Below are 18,745 nucleotides of genomic sequence, written 5' to 3'. Positions count from 1 at the left end.
ATAAACGAGGGTTCACTGTATACCATAAATAGCTCATGGGAGGGCAGACCCAGTCTCTCTGCCTTTCCTTTCATGCTGTTGAGACAGAGAGCTGGAGGAGACACACGGAGAATTGCATCAGCGCTGAGATGGATCCACTGCCATTGGAACCACAAGACCTTCTACCCACTGGCCTGTGATCTTCCTGCATTCAGCATCATTGCATGTGCTGTGTGAGTCTAAAGAGGAATTTATGGACTAGTATTGGACATATGGATTAGCTCTGGACTGGGCCGGGATGTTTTCTCAATATACAATTGCTGTTTTAAATAAAGCTCTGAGTGTCTGAATTTGTTTCTCTTGTCAACCTGGACTAACCGGTCCCCAACAAGAGGTCTTTGTGCAGTAAGTTTGCTTGGTGCTACATGTTTGGTTTCTTGACTGCCCCTCTCATTGTACTTGAACTCTACAGTCAACGCTGTAAAGGTTACAGCCTTGGAAACCCGACGGGCGGTCTGACCCTGGCACATCTCTAAGGGGTACAGGGAACGCCTGGGCGGAAAGCAGCCCCCTCCCTGGTGGAGTTGTGAGAGGGACTAACGTCTTCTCTTTCAGAGAAGCAGTTTCTGGGGCAGAGGTGAGGCAGGACGGGTGAGAACACAGGGGAGGAGCCGTGCTCAGGGGGAGGACAGGCACAGAGCAGACAGACAGCCCAGAGGGGGCTGGGCTCGCTCACCTGTCATGATTCCCACGTAGCAGTAGCTGTAGCTGAGTGTCTCCATAAGCGAGGGTACGTCAGGGTGCAGCCCCAGGGTGGGGCCCTTGCTGAAACCCACTGCCATCTCCTTCCTCTGGGCCAGGTGGAGGTCCTGTACCTCACTGGCCAGACTCACCAGCTAAGAGGACGGGGCGTGGGAGAGGGAAATGTGGGAGCCAAGGTCAGATGCTGGGCCCTTCCTCAAGCTGGTCGAATGACCAACCTCCCTTCAGCTCACACTCCCAGCAGCCCCTGGGGCCGGTGGACACGGGCAAGCTGGGGATTTTATCTGTACAGGCAGGCCCCCCTGGGGTTATAAGCAAGTCCCAGCACAAATCTGTCTGTAAGTTGAAATTGTACCTAAGTTGGAACCATTAGGTGAGGCTGGTATGGAACGTTGACCAGTGCCTGTCAACGTCTAGACAACCCGGTGGAGAAAAGTTTTAGCTACATGCAAACATCTTTAACGTAACACAGCCATACTAAGACCGATGTTTGGATGCCCATCACTCGCTTATCACAAACCATTGCGAAGACGCAAACTCCCTGCCAACTCATAGTGCGCGATCCCACGGGGCGGAATAGAACTGCCCCGCTGCGTTCCCAGGGCTATCATTCTTTGCAGGGGTCGAAAGCCTTGCCTTTCTCCCGCAGAGGGGTTTCGAACTGCTGACCCTGCGGTGAGCGGTCCACCGCAGTACCCCACTGGGCCACGAGGGCTCCTTCTGAATCTTTCACATCAGAGGTTTCCCGCGGGGTGGTGGGGATGGGGCTCAGCCCACACACCAAGCCCGCCTCTGGCTCTAGAATCGCAAAAACTCTGGAGCAACCCATTCCCTTGAGTGGATCCCGATTCACGACGGCCGTGCGCCCCGGGATCGAACTGTGCCCCGGAGAGCTTTCTTTTTCCCACTTACCTGTGCCCGTGGCTGCGGAGGGCCCACCAGCCAGAGATAACCGCAGGGCCAACAGTTCCAATAGGCCGTGCAGTCACACCGACTACGTCTTCCCTCGGGATGGTGTGCCCATCCGCACACTCCCCACCCCTTTCTTGTTCTCTCCCTCCCTTGTAGCCTGTTGTCAAGGGCACCCCGTGGTGACAGCACTTAAAAGAGCTCTGGGTCAGGAGCTTTCTGGCTGCGCGTTCCGGGAGTCTCGGGGATCGGTAGGTTTGGAGGTCCAGGGTTTCCAACGGCTGGTTCTGGGGCAAGCGCATTGCCAGGCCTTTCTTCCGAGGGGCCTCTGGGTGAGTGGGCAGGACGCCCCCCCTCTGCAGTGTTAACTGGACCAGGTGTCATGGCTTCTCCGTGCCTCTGGGGGGCGGTTATTCCCAGGGCTCTTTCCCTCCTCAGGGAAATCATCACATACTGGCGGGTCACTCTCAAACCGCTCCCCCCGTCTGGCCCTCACCCCAGCTCAGGTCCTGACCCAGTCGTCCAGCTGCTCACTGCCCTTCTTTCGGGTACATACCCCGAACCCCACCCACACACCCATTGCCCTCAAGTCAATCCAACCTCACAGCGACCCAGTAGGACAGAAGAGAAATGCCCCCCAAAGGCTCTGGAGGCAGTAAACCTTGGTCTCCTTTCTCCCGTGGAAAGGTGGATGAGTTCCAACCAAGAACTCTTTGGCGGTTGACCACAGGGCTCCTTTGGATATTTGCCAGGCACTTTAGGTTTGACATGATGAAACACATCACCATCCTCTCCCAGCGAATCCTCTTCTAGCGTCTCTCCTCAAGAGCTGCCACCGCCACCCAAGGAGGTGCCCTGGGCCAGAGCCTCCCCTAAATCCCAAACCCACACCCACCCGCCTCTACCACAGTGGACAGTGAGTCAAGGTGACCCTATGGGGGCCGGAGTGGAAGCAATGAAAGGGCAAGTCAGACGTCTTGGATTCCTGTCTATTTGCACACGTGTCTGTGGAGGGCTTGGGGAAGAATACTGCTTAGACCACGGACTGCCGGAGGAACCAACAAATCTGTCCTGGAAGAAGTCCGGCCAGAGCGCTCCTTAGAGACCAGGATAGAGACTTGGCTTCACATACTCTGGACGTGTGGTCAGGAGGGACGTGGAGAAGGCCGCCATGCTTGGTGAACTAGAGGGTCGGTGACAGTGAGGAAGATCCTCAAGGAGACGGATCGACAATGGCTGTCACGTGGGCTCACCTATCACAATGGAAAAAGGCAGCTCCCTCCCCTCTTTGTATTTGATTTCTTAGGCATCCTTGGGGTACAGTGGGTTACCAGGTGGGCTGGTCACCCCAAGGCCAGCTCTTGGAAACCACCAGCTGCTTCTCGGGAGAAAGACAAGGCTTTCTACTCTTGTAAAGAGTTACAGCCTCGGAAAAATAGAGGGGTAGTTCTACCCCGTCCTATAGGGTCTCTTATTCCCCCCGCCACCCCATTTACTTAATTTTTTTCAATGTGTACATAATTCTTTTTGTTGTGGTTCAGGGTCACACTGGTTGCATTTCTGATCCCTGAGGCTGGCAGGGGATGTGAGGGTGAGCTCTGTTCCGGATCTCCAGCCTGCTTTGGATCTGACATAGGGTCTCTTGGAGTTGGAATCAATCAGCCCAATGGCAGTAAGTTTAGTTTGGTTTTTACAGTTTTAGCCCCTTCCTTAGCGACAGAAGTCCCTGGGTGGTGTAAATGGCTAAGCCCTTGACCACCAGCCATAAGCCTGACGGTTTGAACCCACCCAGGGCAGCTCAGGAGACAGGCTTGCTTCCGAAATGGCCCGGGCTGCTGCCTCGGTGGAGCACAGCTTTACTCTGTGAGATCCTCCCTGAAGGGCAAGGCCTGAAGAGACTGCTGCTGACCTCGCAGGCTGGCCCTCTCCCTTGCACACAGGTAGGAGCTCACCGCTTGGTAGGTGTGTAGCAGAGTGGAACTCCTGGCTTGATAGGTGCTTCACATATAGTAAGAACTCATTCGTGGCTTGATAGGTGCCCAGCACACAGTAGGAACTCATTCGTGGCTTGATAGGTGCCCAGCACACAGTAGGTGCTCATTCATAGCCTGGTAGGTGCCCAGCACATAGTAGGAACTCATTCGTGACTTGATAGGTGCCCAGCACACAGTAGGAGCTCATTCATGGCCTGGCAGGTGCCAAGAACACAGAAGCTCATTCGTGCTTTGGTAGGTGCTCAGCACACAGTAGGAGCTCATTTGTGGCTTGGTAGGTATGAAGGCCTGAGAATCTGCTGTCACTCACAGTCTCAGGGCCCTGCCAGGTGCTTAGAGCCTCTGTGCCCTGAACCCAATGTTTCCAAACTCTGTAGGATGGTAGGTAAGCTGAAGGGCAGGTAGGTAAGCATTCAACCACTGACTGAGAGATTTGTGGTTCGAACCACCCAGAGGTGCCACAGAAGTGGGCCTGGCAACCTGCTTCTGAAAGGCCACCACCTCCAGGGCACAGCTCTGTGCAGAGGGGGGTTGGGGGAAGGAGAGGGTGTCTCCAGGAGTCACAATGCTGGAGACCATAACTGACAACCCCAACAACAAGGGTGAACGAGGCTGGGATAGCACCCGGCCCCGCCTCTGACACCTGCTGTTACTCCCCTAGGACTAGGGACCCGCAAAGGCAAAGACTTTTATAAAGGTGCCTGAAAGGTGTAGTTCCACCCTGGGTGGCCTGAGGGCAAGTCCCACCCCCTTCCGTAATCTAGAAGAGAAGCTCCGCCCCCACCCAAGGGGGTAGAAGTGAACCCAGAAACCCCTGCCCAGTTGGAGGTTAGTTAGGGCCCTTATCGGGGCCCCAGTGGGAGGGGCAGGCCCCAACTGACGCACCTTGAGCGTGAGCAGCAGCTGGACGGCGTTGGTGAAGGGCGTGGGCGTGGGCAGGCCCAGCAGGCTGAGGGCACGGAAGAAGAGGAGATAGGAGAAGGTCCAGGCCAGAGCTAGGGCGTGGCAGGAGCTGCGGCAGAGAAGGGAAGGGCTTCAGCCTGGACCTCCCCTGCCTACCAGGTCCAGCTGTACACCAACCTGCAGCCCCGCCCTCCCCTGGAGAGAAAGCGAGAGATGGGCGGAGCGTTGGGACGCAATGGGCGGGACAGATGGGGCTGTGGAAGAGATTGGGAGGCGGGGGAGAGGAAAGGGCAGAAGATGAGGGGAAGGGGTTGAGTGAAAGTTCTGGGGAAGGCCGTTTAGTCTTTGGTTTAGTTTGACCTTCATGATGGGGGGGGAGGGCACAGAAACAGAGACACAAATCTGGAGAAACAGACACTGTACAAACATAGAGTGAGAGACAGAGACAGCAAAACAGAAGATCAAAGGCAGAAATCTGGCTTTTACCGTTAAAACTTTGCCAGCAGGTCCCCACTAGGACGCTGGCTGGACCTGATCTGGTTTCCAAATGTTTCTATATTTTGGGGTTTTATATTAGGGTGTAATCTCGGAGGTGTTGTCATTGGAGGTGTTACATGCTTTTCTGCTTGGGGATATATGAAACCCAGGACTGATGAACCTATAGGGACAGCAAGTAGAATAAGGGGTTCGGGGAACCAGGGGGACAAGGAGGTGGTGTGGTGAAAGGGAGACGATGTCAAGGCGTCCACACAGAAAAAGAATGTTTGGAAACGGTGGTTGCAATTGTGCAATTCTACTTGATGTGGTTCAAGTGTGGAATCATATATTATATGTATTAAATCTGAATTAATAAAATTAAAAATAAAATAAACAGATATAAAGAAAGACTGGGAAACACACAGAGACAGAGATACACAAAAACAGAGACGTAGAGACAGGATGGATATGAACAGGGATGATGGAGTATCCCCTCAAACATAGGGATGATGAGGACTGGGACCCCCTTGTCTCCCCCCAAAAAGACCAGACCCACTGCCATCGGGTCTAATTCAACTCATGACAACCCTATAGCACAGGGTAGAACAGCCCCATAGGGTGGACAAGGCTGTAACTCTCCTTATAGGAGCAGACTGCCTCATCTTTTCCTCTGTGGAGCTGCTAGTGGGTTTGAACAGCCAACCTAGTGGTTAGAAGCCAACCGCCTAACTGACTGCAGGGGGCGGGGGGGCAGGACACAGAAAAAACGCAGGAGAGGATGAAGAGCAGATGAAACAGGGACACCGGCTTGAGTTGTCCCCTGCCGGGCCAGCTCTCACCAGGGTTGGGCCTGAATAAGGGCCCAGGTCCCGAGGATGGTGACCAAAGAATGCAAGCTGTGAGGTCCGCAGGTGAACAAGGTGAGCCCCAGGCCCACAGCCGCTGCCCCCCATCGCTTCAGACCGGGTCCTGCAGGAGGGAGAAAAGACAGCCTAAGCCTGGAATCTTCCAGGGGACACCCCCCCCCTCAGTGCCCCACACTATGCCCTGCCCCACCCAGCCCCTCCCTTATTTTCCACTGGGGGAGGGAACTTGACTCACCAGCTTTCTTAAAGAGGAAGCCGATGGGGATGGAGATAAGAAGAACCACTAGATAGGTCCACTCTTCAGGCGACATGGTCTGGGGGGGTTGGGGAAGGCAGTGAGAACCCGCAAGTGCAATCAAGGGCTGGGTGGGGGGATGGGGCGGGGTGCTTCCCTCTTCAAGAACCCAGGAAGCCAGCTCCCCAGGTGGGCATTTTCAAGGGTTCTATATGGCACCCTCAGCGCCTCTCTTTTGAGAAGAACCTCAGGCATCTAAACCCCTCCTCCTTCAGGGATGCTGAAATCCGGGGCCCAGCCCGCTTGCTCCTTTGGGTCTAGAAGCCATGTCTAGACTCCCCATGCTTGCCCCCCACATGGATGACCCGGTTTTAGACTCCCCCTTCCATGGGAATCCAGAGACAACCTCTCTCCTGGCCTCCCTCTTCCCCTTTGAGAGCTGAGGAATCCAGCCCTGGCAGTCCCCCTTCTGCGTTCTGGACCCTGTTTTGAACCCCCCGCCCATCTGAGCACCCAGGTATCCACCAGACCCCAGTTCTGGACCCGAAGAGGGCATTCCTCCTGTCTCCTCCTCCTCAGAAGCTTCCAGCACCCTCTCTTGCCTGCAATTGGGATTCCCGCTCCCACACACCCCTACCTTCTCATAGGGGCAGCCCCTCCCCCACGGAAATTAGGTTTCTGGATTCCCCCTCTTTTGAGACACCAGAAACAACCACCCCACCTTTAGAGCGCCACGAGTTTCCAGCCCCTCCATCTTCCAGGTTCCAGGAATCTGGACCCCACCCCCACCCCCGCCCCCCGCTTTTGAACTCCCAGTCCCTCCCTCTTTGAGAACCCACGCAACTGGTCACCAAGCCCCGTCTACCAAGCTTCCTGTCCATCTCTTTTTTGGCGACCCTGGCCTCTCTCTCCTAGCTGCACCCCAATGAGCGAGCACCAACAGCCCCAACAGGTCCCGGCCCCCGCAAAGCCACAGGCGGTTACGACACCCCTGTGCTCGGCCGCGCTCCCGGGGCTGTTCTGCACCCCGGAACCCCGTGGATCCACAACACTCCCTCCCCACCCTCTGGACCCCACGCTTGTCCCGGCGTCCCGACCCACCTGGGCCCGCGACTCTGCGCCGCGCCGGCAGGAGGCGGCCGATCAGTCCCCAGCCCGCGGGGTCCAGCAGCTCGGGCCACGCCTCCCACGCCCCGCAGGCCCCCGCCTCCGCTCTCGGGGGGGGCCAGGCGCGCGGACACCGTCAGGGCTCCGTGCGGAGCAGGGAAGGAGTCCCCTGGGAGTGCGAGTCCGCCGCTGGACCCGCGGTCCGGGATCTACAGAGCGGGGACGCAGACCGCGGGCACGTAGGGGGCGGGGTTCCAGGCGGGAAGAGGCGGGGCCGGAGCCTTCGGTTCGCAGGGAAGGGGGACTGACGGGGAGGGGAGAGGCGGGGCTTGGAGTTGGGCGTTCGGAAAGAGGCAGGGCCGACCGCTTCGGATTCTTCCGGGCAGAGTCGGGGCTGGAGCTCTCAGTTCGGAGGCGGGGCCACAAGCTTCGGCTTTTTTCGGCTATTGTCGGGGACGTCAGCTCAATTCGGATACGGGCCGCAAGCTTCAGCTGACTTCGGGGATAGTCGGGAACTGAGGCATTCGGCTTGGGTGAAGGCGGGGCGATATGCTTCGGCTTTCTTCGGAGATGGTCGAGCCCACGTGACTCAGGTTTACAGATAGACGGAGCCACCAGTTTAGAGGAAGGCCACCAAACCAAAAAAAAAAACCAAAACCATTTCGGTAGTCATGTTCTGCGCCAGACTATAGCTGCCCCATCGTGTCCCCAAGGTTGTAATATTTACAGAGTAGACTGCCATATCTTCCTTCCTGGGAGCACTTTTGGACTTTTGATGGGACTGTAGGTTTATTCCCACAAACCAAACCAAACTCACTGCCATTGAGTCAATGCTGACTTACAGCGACGCTGCGAGTTTCCGATACTTAATAGGGAGTAGAAAGTTCCGCCTGTCCCCCGCACAGCGTTGGTAGTTTTGAACTGATGACCTTGAGGTTCGAAGCCTAACGCTTAACCACTTTGCCATCTTGCAAGGCGGAATTTTCAAAATGTCCAGAGCCAAAGGGGGCGTGGCCCCGGGTCTGCACATGGGGCGGGGCTAGGGTAAGGAGCCTCCTGTTTCCAAGTCAACAGCGGTGTCGCTATTGCGGCGGGCGGGGCTTATGAGTGGGCGGGACCAAGGTGGGCTTTGTGGAGGGATAGGGGCTCACCTTTTGGGACCCGACGCCAGACTTCTAGCTTCGCTGAGGTGGCTGCTCGCGGACATTGACGTCTGTGTGTGTGTGTGTGTGTGTGAGGGGGGTGGCTACAAGGTCGGGGGTGGAGAAAGCAGTGGGTGGCACGCTACGTAGAGTGGTCCCGCCTGAGCTGCGTGTAGGTGTTTAGAAGGTGGCAGGCTGAGGCATTCTGAAGGGAAGCAACGCGCATTGAGCTCTCTCAAGTCGGGTGAGCACGTTCGACCAGAGGACTAAGGGCGTGCGCGGGAGACCGGGCCGCGGAATCTAGTTTCGCTGTTGGGCGGAAATGGCCGAACTAGGGGAGCGCTTCCGACCCGAAGGGGCGGAGCCTTAAGGTGTGGGACGGACGGAAGCCGGAAACTCCCGAACTCCGAACCCCTAGCGTTTCGGAGATGGGAATTAAGTGGAGCTGAGAGTTCCGGAACGCGGGGCCGCTTGCGTCCGGAGAGGGCGGGGCTCTGGATTTGGCCGAGCGGAGCCGAGAACGCCCGAACGTGAGGCGCTTCCGTTCGGAGGGGGCGGGACTGTGGCGTCCAGTCTACGACTCGGAACGCACAAACCGCTAACTTTCGGGATGGGCGGGGCTTTAGACTGAGCGACGCCTCGAGCGAACCAATGCTTCGCTTTCGGGTGGGGGCGGGACTCCACACCGTGCGAACCGGACTGGGAACGTGGGGCAAGGGGCGGAGCTAAGTACCGAGCCTCCCCAAGAAGGTGCGGCTCCGGGTTCCCAGGTGGTGAATTTCAGAATGTGCTGAGCTGCCCAAAAAGTTCGAGGTTCAAGTCCTCCCAACGGTGGCGCGGCAGAAAGACCTGGCAATGTTTCTAACGAAAATCCCATGGAGCACAGTTCTCTGATACACTTGGGGTCCTCTTGCTGACAGCTGGTTATTCTGATTGGGGGGGCGGGGGTGGAGACCTTGTGACCTTCGGTGCGGGGAAGGGCTGGCCTTCGGAGTGTGCCGGACCTTGACCTCAGAAGGGCCCTCGCCTGTGGGGTTCATCTAGGGGGGTGTCGTCTGCTTTGGGAAACGGGGTGCGTTCAGGCTGGCGGAGCTGTGCATCAGTGTAGGAAAAGGCCGGGGAGTGTTAACTGAGGGTCTCAAGGGATCCCGCTTGGAGTCTCCGGAGGTATGGGGCCTGGGTCTCCGAACTCCTCTGGCACCGCCCGAAGGCAAGGGGTTCTTGGGGTAGGGGTTTTGTTTCTACCAGCTGAAGTTTGGCAAGATGGCCCAAAGGCGTTTCGCCGGTGAAGGGGTGGAGGTTTCCATCTCTAATAGCCCGAAGGTTTGCAGGATGGCCCAAGACCACGGGGTGTCTTGGCCTCTCGAAGGTGTTGGCGGGGTTCGGGGACTCAGTTTCTGAACACCCTGAAGTTTGGCGAGGTGACCCGAAAGCATCCGGGGGGCGGGGCCTCGGCCTCCTAGGACCGGAACTCCTCCTAGAACGCCCGAAGGCATTAGGGGCGGGGCCTGGTCCTCCGCCTCAACAGGTGGCCCCCGGCTGCAAGCGAGGCTCCGCCCCCGAGGCCCAGGGGCGGGGCTCCGCCTGGCCTGGGAGACAGCGGCGAGGGGAGGCCAGTGGGAGCCTCGAGCGGGTTGGTGACCGCTTCTCTGCTCTGCAGGAGGATGCTGGTGGTGGAGGTGGCGAATGGCCGTTCCCTGGTGTGGGGGGCCGAGGCGGTGCAGGCGCTGCGGGAGCGCCTGGGCGTGGGGGGTCGCGCGGTGGGTGCCCTGCCCCGTGGACCCCGCCAGAACTCGCGCCTGGGCCTCCCGCTGCTGCTGATGCCTGAGGAGGCGCGGCTGCTGGCCGAGATCGGCGCCGTAACCCTGGTCAGCGTGCCGCACCCGGATCCCCGCAACCACAGCCTGGTAAGGGAGTAGGTGTGGGGTCCCTACTGTGAGAGGGCTGGCAGTCGCGATTTTGAGGTCTCTCCAATGGGAGAGAGGCCCGGACTCGGGGTCCCTGCAGTGGGAGGTGTGGGAATCCCGGACTCGGGGTCCGGGAGCCCCAGTCTCAGGGTCCCTGCTCCTGCGCTCGAAGTCCCTGTGATGGGAGGAGGGCTGGCTGTACGGGACTCAGGGTCCCTGAAAAAGAAGAAACTGGGAGTCCCAAACTCGGGGTCGCTGTGGTGGGGAGGCTGGGGAACCCCGGATTCTCGATTCCTTTTGGAAGAGGCACTGGAAGCCCAGTGTTGGGGTTCCTGAGAAGGGGGATGGGTGGGCTGGGAGCCTGGGCCGCGGTTCCTGTGGTGGGATTGTAGATTACTGTTGGGGTAGGGGTTGAGGCCTGGCCAGCCGGTTCTTGTAGTAGGAGGGGCCAGGAATCAGAATGCCCGGCTCCTGGGGGCCTGTGGGAACGGAAGGTCCAGCCGGAGACCGGGACTTGCAGCTGAATTCTCGTCCTCAGGCGCTGGCTTCCTTCAAGCAGCAGCAGGAGCAAGATCTCCGGGATCAGAGTGCCTTGGCAGCGGAGGCCCGGGAGGCCCGCCGTCGGGAGCTCCTGGAGAAGATCACAGAAGGCCAGGCGGCCAAGAAGCAGAAGCTAGAACAGGATCCAGCAGCCCTGGGGAGCCCCACTGCAGGGGAGAGTGAAGCCAGGGCCAGCCAACCAGCCAGGGAGGAGGAGACGGCAGCAGGTGAGGGTGTGGGTGGAGGCCCAGGACCAGTGGACAGGGGCCCAAGAGAGACCTTGTGGGAATCTCACTGGGCAATCCAGGGCCTGGTCCTCCAGGGGTCAGAAGACCTGGCCCCTTGGAGTCACCAGGCTCTCTCTTCTCTGCATCAAACCCAGGCCCCTCGTCTTCCCAACCAGGGCCTTCAGACGGGCCCACCTCCCTGCCCAGGTCAGCTCTGCTCGTCCAGTTGGCCACGGCCAGGCCTCGACCTGCCAAGGCTCGTCCCCTGGACTGGCGCATCCAATCCAAAGACTGGCCCCACGCGGGCCGCCCTGCCCACGAGCTGCGCTACAGCGTCTACAGAGACCTGTGGGAGCGAGGCTTCTTCCTCAGCGCTGCCGGCAAGTTTGGGGGCGACTTCCTGGTCTATCCTGGTGAGTTTGGGCTGGGGACTGTGTTAGTCTGGGTCGATTAGAGAAACAAATTCAGGGAGACTCTTATATGTATAGGAAAGAGCTTTATGTCAAAGAGTAATTGTATATTGAGAAGCCATCCCAGCCCAGTCCAGATCAAGTCCATAAGCCCTGTATTAGCCCATATGTGGGATACCAGTCTATAAATTCCTCTTCAGACTCAGACAACACAATGACGTGAGTGCAGGAGGTTCCCAGGCCAGTGGGTGGAAAGTCTTGTGGATCTAGTGGTGGTTGAAACATCTGAGCACTGGCAGGGGTCTCCAAGTGGCTCCTCCAGCTCCAGGGCTCTGTCTCTATCAGCGCAGATCCGTATGTCTTGTCAACAGGAATGTCTTGCAGAGAGTGAACGTGTATCTGGCCTCTAGTGAACTATTTATCTCAGTTTGCACCTCCCAAATGAGGTCATCAAGCTGCGACCTGACTGACAGGCTAGACTCCACCCCTTCGCAAATTGACAGGAGATCTTTGTAACTCCACAGGGACCCACCCCCTCATGCTCCTGGATCCTTCTCAATCCCACACGCGTTTTAGATCTCATCGTCTTTTTGCCTCATCTCTACTTAGCCTGTGAACCCCCCCACGCCACCCCCGAAGGGGCTGGAACCGCTTGGCAGCCCAAGCTTACCAAGAAGGCAGTTGGGTCATTTTGCAAAGGTGCCCTGACCTGATGGCGCAGTGACTAAAGTGCTCACCAGGGCAGTGGTTTGAATCCACGTGCCACTTAGTTTGCCGTCTTGGAAACCCGGTGGAGCAGAGGACCTCTCCAGGGTCCTCCGGGGTCGCTGCTGTGAGTCTGAATCGCCCTGATGGCAGGGAGTCTTCCACTGTTAAAATTGTTTTTCTCTGGTGGTGAACTCACACGTTGTGAGCACCTTCCTGTCACACTTGGGTCACTGTCACGGGCCTTTCGAAGCTTCCCACCATGCCGTTGATCACATATCACTTACCTGTCTCGTGTCAGCATCGCGCGCCTGTGCACTAGGGAGCCGAAACGTCCCCTAGACGCCCTCTATTGCAACACTCGCATCCTCCTTGCCGCGGCCGGCAGCCCATGATTCTGCCGCGGCCGGCCTGGCCCGGCCTGCCTTTGCTGCGTGCGTGGGCCACCAGCTGAGACTGTCCCCTCTGGCCCTGTTCAGAAAACGTCTGTGGGCCGAGTACCCCATCTGTGGACTGCTCCCTCCTACGGCACGTACCCATTTGGGAGCCGGGTAGGGCCATTCTCATTAGGTGGGCCCCTGCCCGTCCTCGGAGCTCCTCGTGATGTGGACTGAGTTTGCGCTCTGGGTTCACGGGCTAGGACAGCAACAAATGTGGCCACTTAGCGCCTTTGAGAAATAAGACTCTACACGTGGCAGGAGGCGCCCTGGTAATGCGCTGGGCAGCTAACCACAGGGTCTGTGGTATAAGCCACCAGCGGTTCCGTGGAAGAAAGACGTGGCAGTTGGCTTCCACTAAGATGACAGACAGCCTTGGAAACCCTAGGGGACAATTCTCTGTCCTATAGCATAGCTTTGGAGGTGGACTTACCTGGCTGCCCTGTGGGTGTACTGTGGGGTACCAGCCCCCACAATCGAACGGTTGTGTCATTGAGGGGTAAAATTAGAGCTATCACACAAGATAACGCACGCGAGCACTCACCTCCAGGACTGCCATGATCTCAGCAGCCAGATCCGTGCAGAGAGCGGAGATATTGCCAACCAAGGCTTATATTATAGGGATGTGCAAGCCACCCTAATTACATCATAGCAGGAAGGGCTTGTCCCATAGGCATGCATGCGACAGGAGGGGGACGAGCTAGGGGTGTACATGCAATAGGAAGGGGAGGCACCAAGGGTATACATGTGACAAGATGGGCGGACTCTAGAGTCAAGACGGCAGCCTGACCTTGGTCCTGAGTTGGGTTGACCTTGGACCATCCATTATCCTTATCAGAAGGGACTGAGCCCCACTTAGGGTGGGACAGACTTTAGGGCCTGACGACCTTCGATGGGTGACAACCTTCAGGCAGATAACCTTTAAGCAGTTGATCTCCCAAGTGTATAGTCAGTGTTTGCAAAGGGCACCTTAGGTTTGGCATAAATTATGTTGGGGGGGGGACACCCTGGGGTGTTTCCCACACCCACCCAGAGGAAAGGCCTGGCCATCTGAAAGGTCACAGGCTTACAAACCCCCAGGGAACAGACCTGACAGCAAAAAGGGCAGAGGAGACAGATGCCTTGAGGGGGAGTCCCTGGGCTCGACAGGGTCGGTTTGAAAAGCTTGATGCTGCTGTTGGGTACCACCAAGCCTGTCCCCACTCCTGTAGCCCCTTTGCAGAATGGAAGAAACAGCACCCTCACCACTGTTCATGCTGCCACTGTGTCCACTCATCCCTCTGAGGGGCTTCTTTCTCACGGGCCCTCCCAGGCCCGAAGGCCTTCACCAGGGACTGACCGGTCCCTCCTGATCGCACCACGTGCGATAGCCATTCCCCAGACGCTTTCCGGTCTACAGCCGGTGGCTGTGTCCACAATCCTTCAAGCCGGACCTTTTGGCTGTGAGCCTGTCTCTCTCTCTCTCTCTCTCTCACCTAGGTGATCCGCTCCGTTTCCACGCCCACTACATCGCGCAGTGCTGGGCGGCTGGGGACTCCATCCCACTCCAGGACCTGGTCTCAGCCGGCCGCCTCGGAACCAGTGTCAGAAAGACCCTGCTGCTGTGTTCCCCGCAGCCGGACGGGAAGGTGGTGTACACCTCCCTGCAGTGGGCCAGCCTGCAGTGAGCCGAGGGCCAATGACAGGCGGCTCTGCCTGCAGCAAGAGGTAGCCGGGACGTCGCCAAGCGTGGCCAGCTAGAGCACCCTCCTACCTCGCTCCCCGGTTAGATTTGGGACTCCAGTTCTTTAAGCACTACACCCGATAGCCCTCCCTGTCCCAGAGCACTTGCTGGCAGCATCCTTTTTGTAGTGACCTTTTTCCAGCAGTTGGTCTCGTCCGCTGGCCGCTCCTTGCGCTCCAGGACTCTCTCCACAGGGCCCAGCTCCCGGGAAGTCTCAATAAACTTACTGCATACATGGCAAGCCTGGCTTGAATTCTTGGGGGAAATGCTCGCCTTCTGTGCAGGAGACCTGGTTCAATCCCAGGCCAGTGCATCTCAAAGGCAGACACCACCTTGGAGACCTGTGTGCTCCTGGGATGCGGAAGGGTTGCCAGTAGAACTTCCAGGCTAGGAAGAAAGGCCTCGGAGATCTAATTCTGGAAAATCAGCCAATCCTACGAATTACAATGGTCCAATCCCATTGTACACGGGGTTGCCATGAAGGAGAAACAGAGTCAACATCAGTCAAAGGCCGATTCCTATGAAGCGGAGGTTGTTCATGCCTCCACCCTCCAACCTTCTTGACAGTTCTGACACCAGCCACCCCATCCACAGCACACTGTATTTCTGCTGGGTTCAGTAATTGACTGCTATGGCCACACACAACTCACAGATCATTTTCATGATTCTGGGCCTTAGTAGGGCACTTCACAGGTTACAGTTCAGGAGTAGAAATGCTTAGGAGACAGTTCTCTGATAGCTTCTTCTCAGCCAAGTCTACAGATACACTTTTGTCTAGTCCTCAGCCACAAGGCCCTTTGGCCTTGTTTCATCACCCGGATAGGAAATCAGAATCTGAAGCAAAGATTCCCCTTCCCTCCTTCCAAACAAAAAGGTGCATACGCTGCCATTAAGGCAATTGTGCTTCGTAGTGACAGAAGAGTTCAACTGCTCCTGTGAGATTCTTTTAAATCATTTTATTGGGGGCTCATCAGCTCATCACAATCCATCCATCCATCCACTGTGTCAAGCACATTTGTACACTTGTTGCCATCATCATTTTCAAAGCATTTTCTTTCTACTTGAGCCCTTGGGATCAGCTCATTTTCCCCCTTCCTGCCCATCCCTCCCTCACGAACCCCTGATAATTTATAAAGCATTATTTTTTCATGTCTTACAATGTAAACCCTCTAGGACTTCAACTCAGCCCCTGGACAAGGACGTCATGCTTGGTAACGTGAAAGGCCAGTGAAGAAAAGGAGACACTGGGCAGACGGACTGACACAGTAGCTGCAGCAATGGCCTCAGACATGATCAGGAGGCGAGCCCAGGACTAGGCGGTGTTTCGCTCTGTTGTACACAGGGCTTCTATGAGTCTGAACCAAAAACGGGTCACTGAATGGCTGCAGACAAGTTCTGTCGGTAATGCACTAAGACTAGTCTTAGTGTCACGAAAGGGCCTTCGAAAAAAGGTCCAATGGAAACCGTGGCTTCTGTGAGGATCTGCTGGCCAGTTCTGTTCATGGTCGAAGGTCAGCTCAGAAGGGGGCGGTGACTGTTGAGGATTGCCAAGGGGTCCTCTTGATGCATTTTCCTATCCAGCCTGCATCCCCAATCTGGCCCCTTAGACTTCTTCTTGTTCCCAAAACTCAAAGAACATGGAAAAGGCGCATCATTTGAGTGCGAGGACGCCCAAACTGCTGTTTTCATGAGGTCTATCAGAGGGTGCAGCATTCTTTAAGGAAGAGCGCACGCGCCTGGGGTCTCGATGCAGCGCTGCTGCCTTCTGAGCTGATTCCTCCTGGGGTCCAGGAGTGAGGGCAGCCGGCCAGAAGAATCAGCTCAAACAGGGCCACCGACCGGACTCGACATCAGCATGAAGTTTGTCCGCTTCTTCACCATCGGTTTGGTTCGTTTTAGAGAAAAGAAATACATGCCTGCCTCTCTGGCTTTCCATTCGGTTGAAATTCCAGGAAGGGGGGCTGTGCCCCAATCAGCACTGCTGCCCTTGTCCAACCTCCTTCAGGACCCTGGAACCGTGCCCCCAAATGCCAGAATTCGGATGACTGTCCCAGGTTTCCAGTCCGACGTCCTTCCCAGCCCCTGGGCGCTCCTGTGAGGTTCTGCGGCTGTAAATCATTATGGGAGCAGAAAGCCTCAGCTTTCTGTCACGGTGCACTTGGTGGGTTTGAAGTGCTGACTTTGTAGTTAGCAGCCAATTATTAACCAAAAGGCTGGCAGTTTGAACCCATCGATTGGCCCTGTGCTGCCATGAATATTACAGCCAAGAAGTCCTTCTGGAGCAGCAGTTTTACTCCGTAACATAGGAAGTAGCCATGTGTCTGAATAAAATGCACACCCCTTTATCTACCTGTCAGTCTGTCTGGTGGAGGGAAGAAGAGGCTGTGCAGAGGTGAAGGTGGAGCCAGGGAGGAAGCTGATGCTGTGGTCCCAGAGGGAAGCCATGAGCCTAAACTGAATCCTGACCTGAGGGGACAGGGAGAAGCAGGAATGAGATAAAATGGACACATCTGGAATACTAATGGAAAGGTGGGGGGCAGTAAGTGAGGATGATGAAGCGTTTTCACTCCTGGATTAGGGGACTGATGGGAATATCTCTTAGCTACAGAGCCCAGAGCGAGGAACACTTTTTAGGGGCAGATCAGAGCTTGTTTCGGGATGTGCTCAGTCCACAGAGACAGGTTTCGAAGACTGCACCGGAGACCATTTATAGACAATGTAATGATGTGCACTTGGTTACGCATGTCGACGTTTAATAACTCGAGTGTCAACAATAGCCCACGATTTAGAAGACTGGTTCCTTGTGGTGATGATTAAGTTTGCTGCATAAATGGATGAATGAATAAGGTGCACATTGAAGAAGATAAATTTTTTTTAAATCAACTGTTAGAGGTAGCAAAAAAGACACAAGGTGACAAATGATTCCAGGCATGGCAGGCTTTCTGCCAAACTTCCCGCAACCTTTGTCTTCAATGAACGAGCATGCTGAGTAGGTCGTCATGCCACTGAATGGCACATGTGAGGATTGTGGAACTGGGAAAGGAGCTGTTTTGCTACCTATATATTTATCACCATCACCATCATTCCAAAAGGAAAGCAAGACTGGGGTGAGACTAAGATGGAAAGGTGAGCTGTGATTCCGCAGGCAAATCGCTGAAGTGAAATTTCGATTAATCCCTGGCTTCCGCACCCACTCCCTACGCAGGTAGGCAGCCGGGGTTCAAGAGGACCAACTTTTGGGGAGGCTTCAGGCTGACATTCCAGGTAGGAGGATTCTTGCTCATAGACTCAATGGGACATCTGAGCTGGATGGAGCTCTGAGTTCCTGAAGCCCCAACCTATTTCTCAGAGGGAGACAGGAATTCAATGTGGAGCTAATTATTCCAACATTTATACCGCGACTCAGAGGCAGGTCCTTACCCTGATCTCTTGCACTAAGGCTAGTGTGAATGACATTAAAACATATATATATGTACATACATACATGTATGTATCGTTGCATTTAACACGCACCCGATAATTTTCATAGTCATATATATTAATGCCATATAATGGTAATACATCATATTATATATATTAATATATAATATCATAGAGGACCGAAGATTGGCACCTCTGGGTCACTGAGTCGGAATGGGCTCCATCGCAGAGGTTTAATTGTTTTTTGAGTTTTGACTGGAAAGGAGTACGAGGGAACGCTCCAGGGTGCTGAAAATATTGTCATCTGGTTTCTTAGGTATACACATAGCTAAAATGTTTGCCTTACTAGGAACCGCTCCACAAGGACAACCAGGGACAGACCCTGAAAGCGTTGCCCCACTCCTGCGGTCCTCCGCCTTCCCACCCTGCGTTAGGAAGAACATTTCCGGCCCAGGCAGCCAAGCCGCTCTAGCCCACCCTCGCATCTCTACTGCCTTTCCGCCCGCCAACGCCTCTTCTGATTGGCGCAGCCGTGTGCCGAGCGTGCTGACGTCACGCAGCAGCGTCGTTCCTATAAGAGCGCGGCTGAGCGACGCGCGCGCCTCTATTTTTTGCCACGGGGGCCGGTACTCAGGTGAGTTGTCGGTCTGGGCTGCTTCGGAGGGACTTGTATTTTCGAACTTTACTCATTAGAGAGAGAACCTGGGAGCGAGAAGAGGGTGGCTAGAGAGGAGGGCGGCCGAGTTGTGGGGGCTGAGTTTTACTCGGGGCGCCACGAGGCGCTCGGCTCTTATAGGGTGTGCGCGTGGTAGGACTGCGCAGGCGCCGTCGGGGTTACTCACGTTCCCGGCTCTCGCGCAGGCGCACACGAGCCAGCGGAGCCAGCATGCCGGTCGCACGGAGCTGGGTTTGTCGGAAGACCTATGTCACCCCGCGGAGACCCTTCGAGAAGTCTCGGCTCGACCAGGAGCTGAAGCTGATTGGTGAGTGCCAGCGGGCCTG

At 56.2% G+C, this 18,745-nt stretch overlaps 3 protein-coding genes across 6 annotated transcripts in view; 2 read left to right on the top strand and 1 right to left on the bottom strand.

Annotated features, from left to right (window-relative positions):
- MBOAT7 (membrane bound O-acyltransferase domain containing 7) overlaps positions 1-7,858 on the bottom strand; it is an 18,932-nt gene extending 11,074 nt beyond the window's left edge. Inside the window, exons 1-5 of one of the 2 annotated variants that reach the window (XM_030886247.2) lie at positions 7,227-7,858; positions 6,126-6,204; positions 5,864-5,993; positions 4,530-4,656; positions 685-875 (exon numbers count right to left, since the gene is read on the bottom strand). In XM_030886247.2, coding sequence (XP_030742107.1) covers positions 685-875; positions 4,530-4,656; positions 5,864-5,993; positions 6,126-6,201 — 524 coding nt within the window. In that variant the 5' untranslated portion in view covers positions 6,202-6,204; positions 7,227-7,858. Of the gene's footprint in view, positions 1-684; positions 876-4,529; positions 4,657-5,863; positions 5,994-6,125; positions 6,205-7,226 lie in introns of those variants that run through there. The other variant, XM_030886248.2, reaches the window with a different exon arrangement.
- A 623-nt stretch (positions 7,859-8,481) lies between these two features.
- On the top strand, positions 8,482-14,558 carry TSEN34 (tRNA splicing endonuclease subunit 34). Of its 3 annotated transcripts, none has more exons than XM_045292453.1 (5): positions 8,482-8,618; positions 10,035-10,281; positions 10,820-11,048; positions 11,225-11,461; positions 14,080-14,558. In XM_045292453.1, exons 2-5 carry the CDS (start codon positions 10,039-10,041, stop codon positions 14,265-14,267), a joined length of 897 nt encoding a protein of 298 aa, XP_045148388.1. In that variant the 5' UTR covers positions 8,482-8,618; positions 10,035-10,038; the 3' UTR covers positions 14,268-14,558. The 3 variants fall into 3 exon arrangements, with proteins under 3 accessions (XP_045148388.1, XP_045148385.1, XP_045148387.1); XM_045292450.1 differs by having other exon boundaries at positions 8,483-8,618; positions 11,204-11,461; XM_045292452.1 differs by lacking the exon at positions 8,482-8,618 and adding an exon at positions 9,163-9,187 and having other exon boundaries at positions 11,204-11,461.
- A 3,762-nt stretch (positions 14,559-18,320) lies between these two features.
- Positions 18,321-18,745, top strand: part of RPS9 (ribosomal protein S9) — a 5,385-nt gene continuing 4,960 nt past the window's right edge. The window contains exons 1-2 of the mRNA XM_045292454.1: positions 18,321-18,377; positions 18,605-18,726. Of these exons, the coding sequence (XP_045148389.1) occupies positions 18,630-18,726 (97 nt within the window). The 5' untranslated portion in view covers positions 18,321-18,377; positions 18,605-18,629. The remainder of the gene's footprint in view (positions 18,378-18,604; positions 18,727-18,745) is intronic.

This window comes from Echinops telfairi, unplaced genomic scaffold (genome assembly GCF_000313985.2).
Source record: "Echinops telfairi isolate 266 unplaced genomic scaffold, ASM31398v2 ScPeMD7_655;HRSCAF=1070, whole genome shotgun sequence".
Classification (NCBI taxonomy): Eukaryota; Metazoa; Chordata; class Mammalia; order Afrosoricida; family Tenrecidae; genus Echinops; species Echinops telfairi.
Note: the sequence above shows the minus strand (reverse complement) of the source record. Positions and strands in the feature narration are given on the sequence as shown.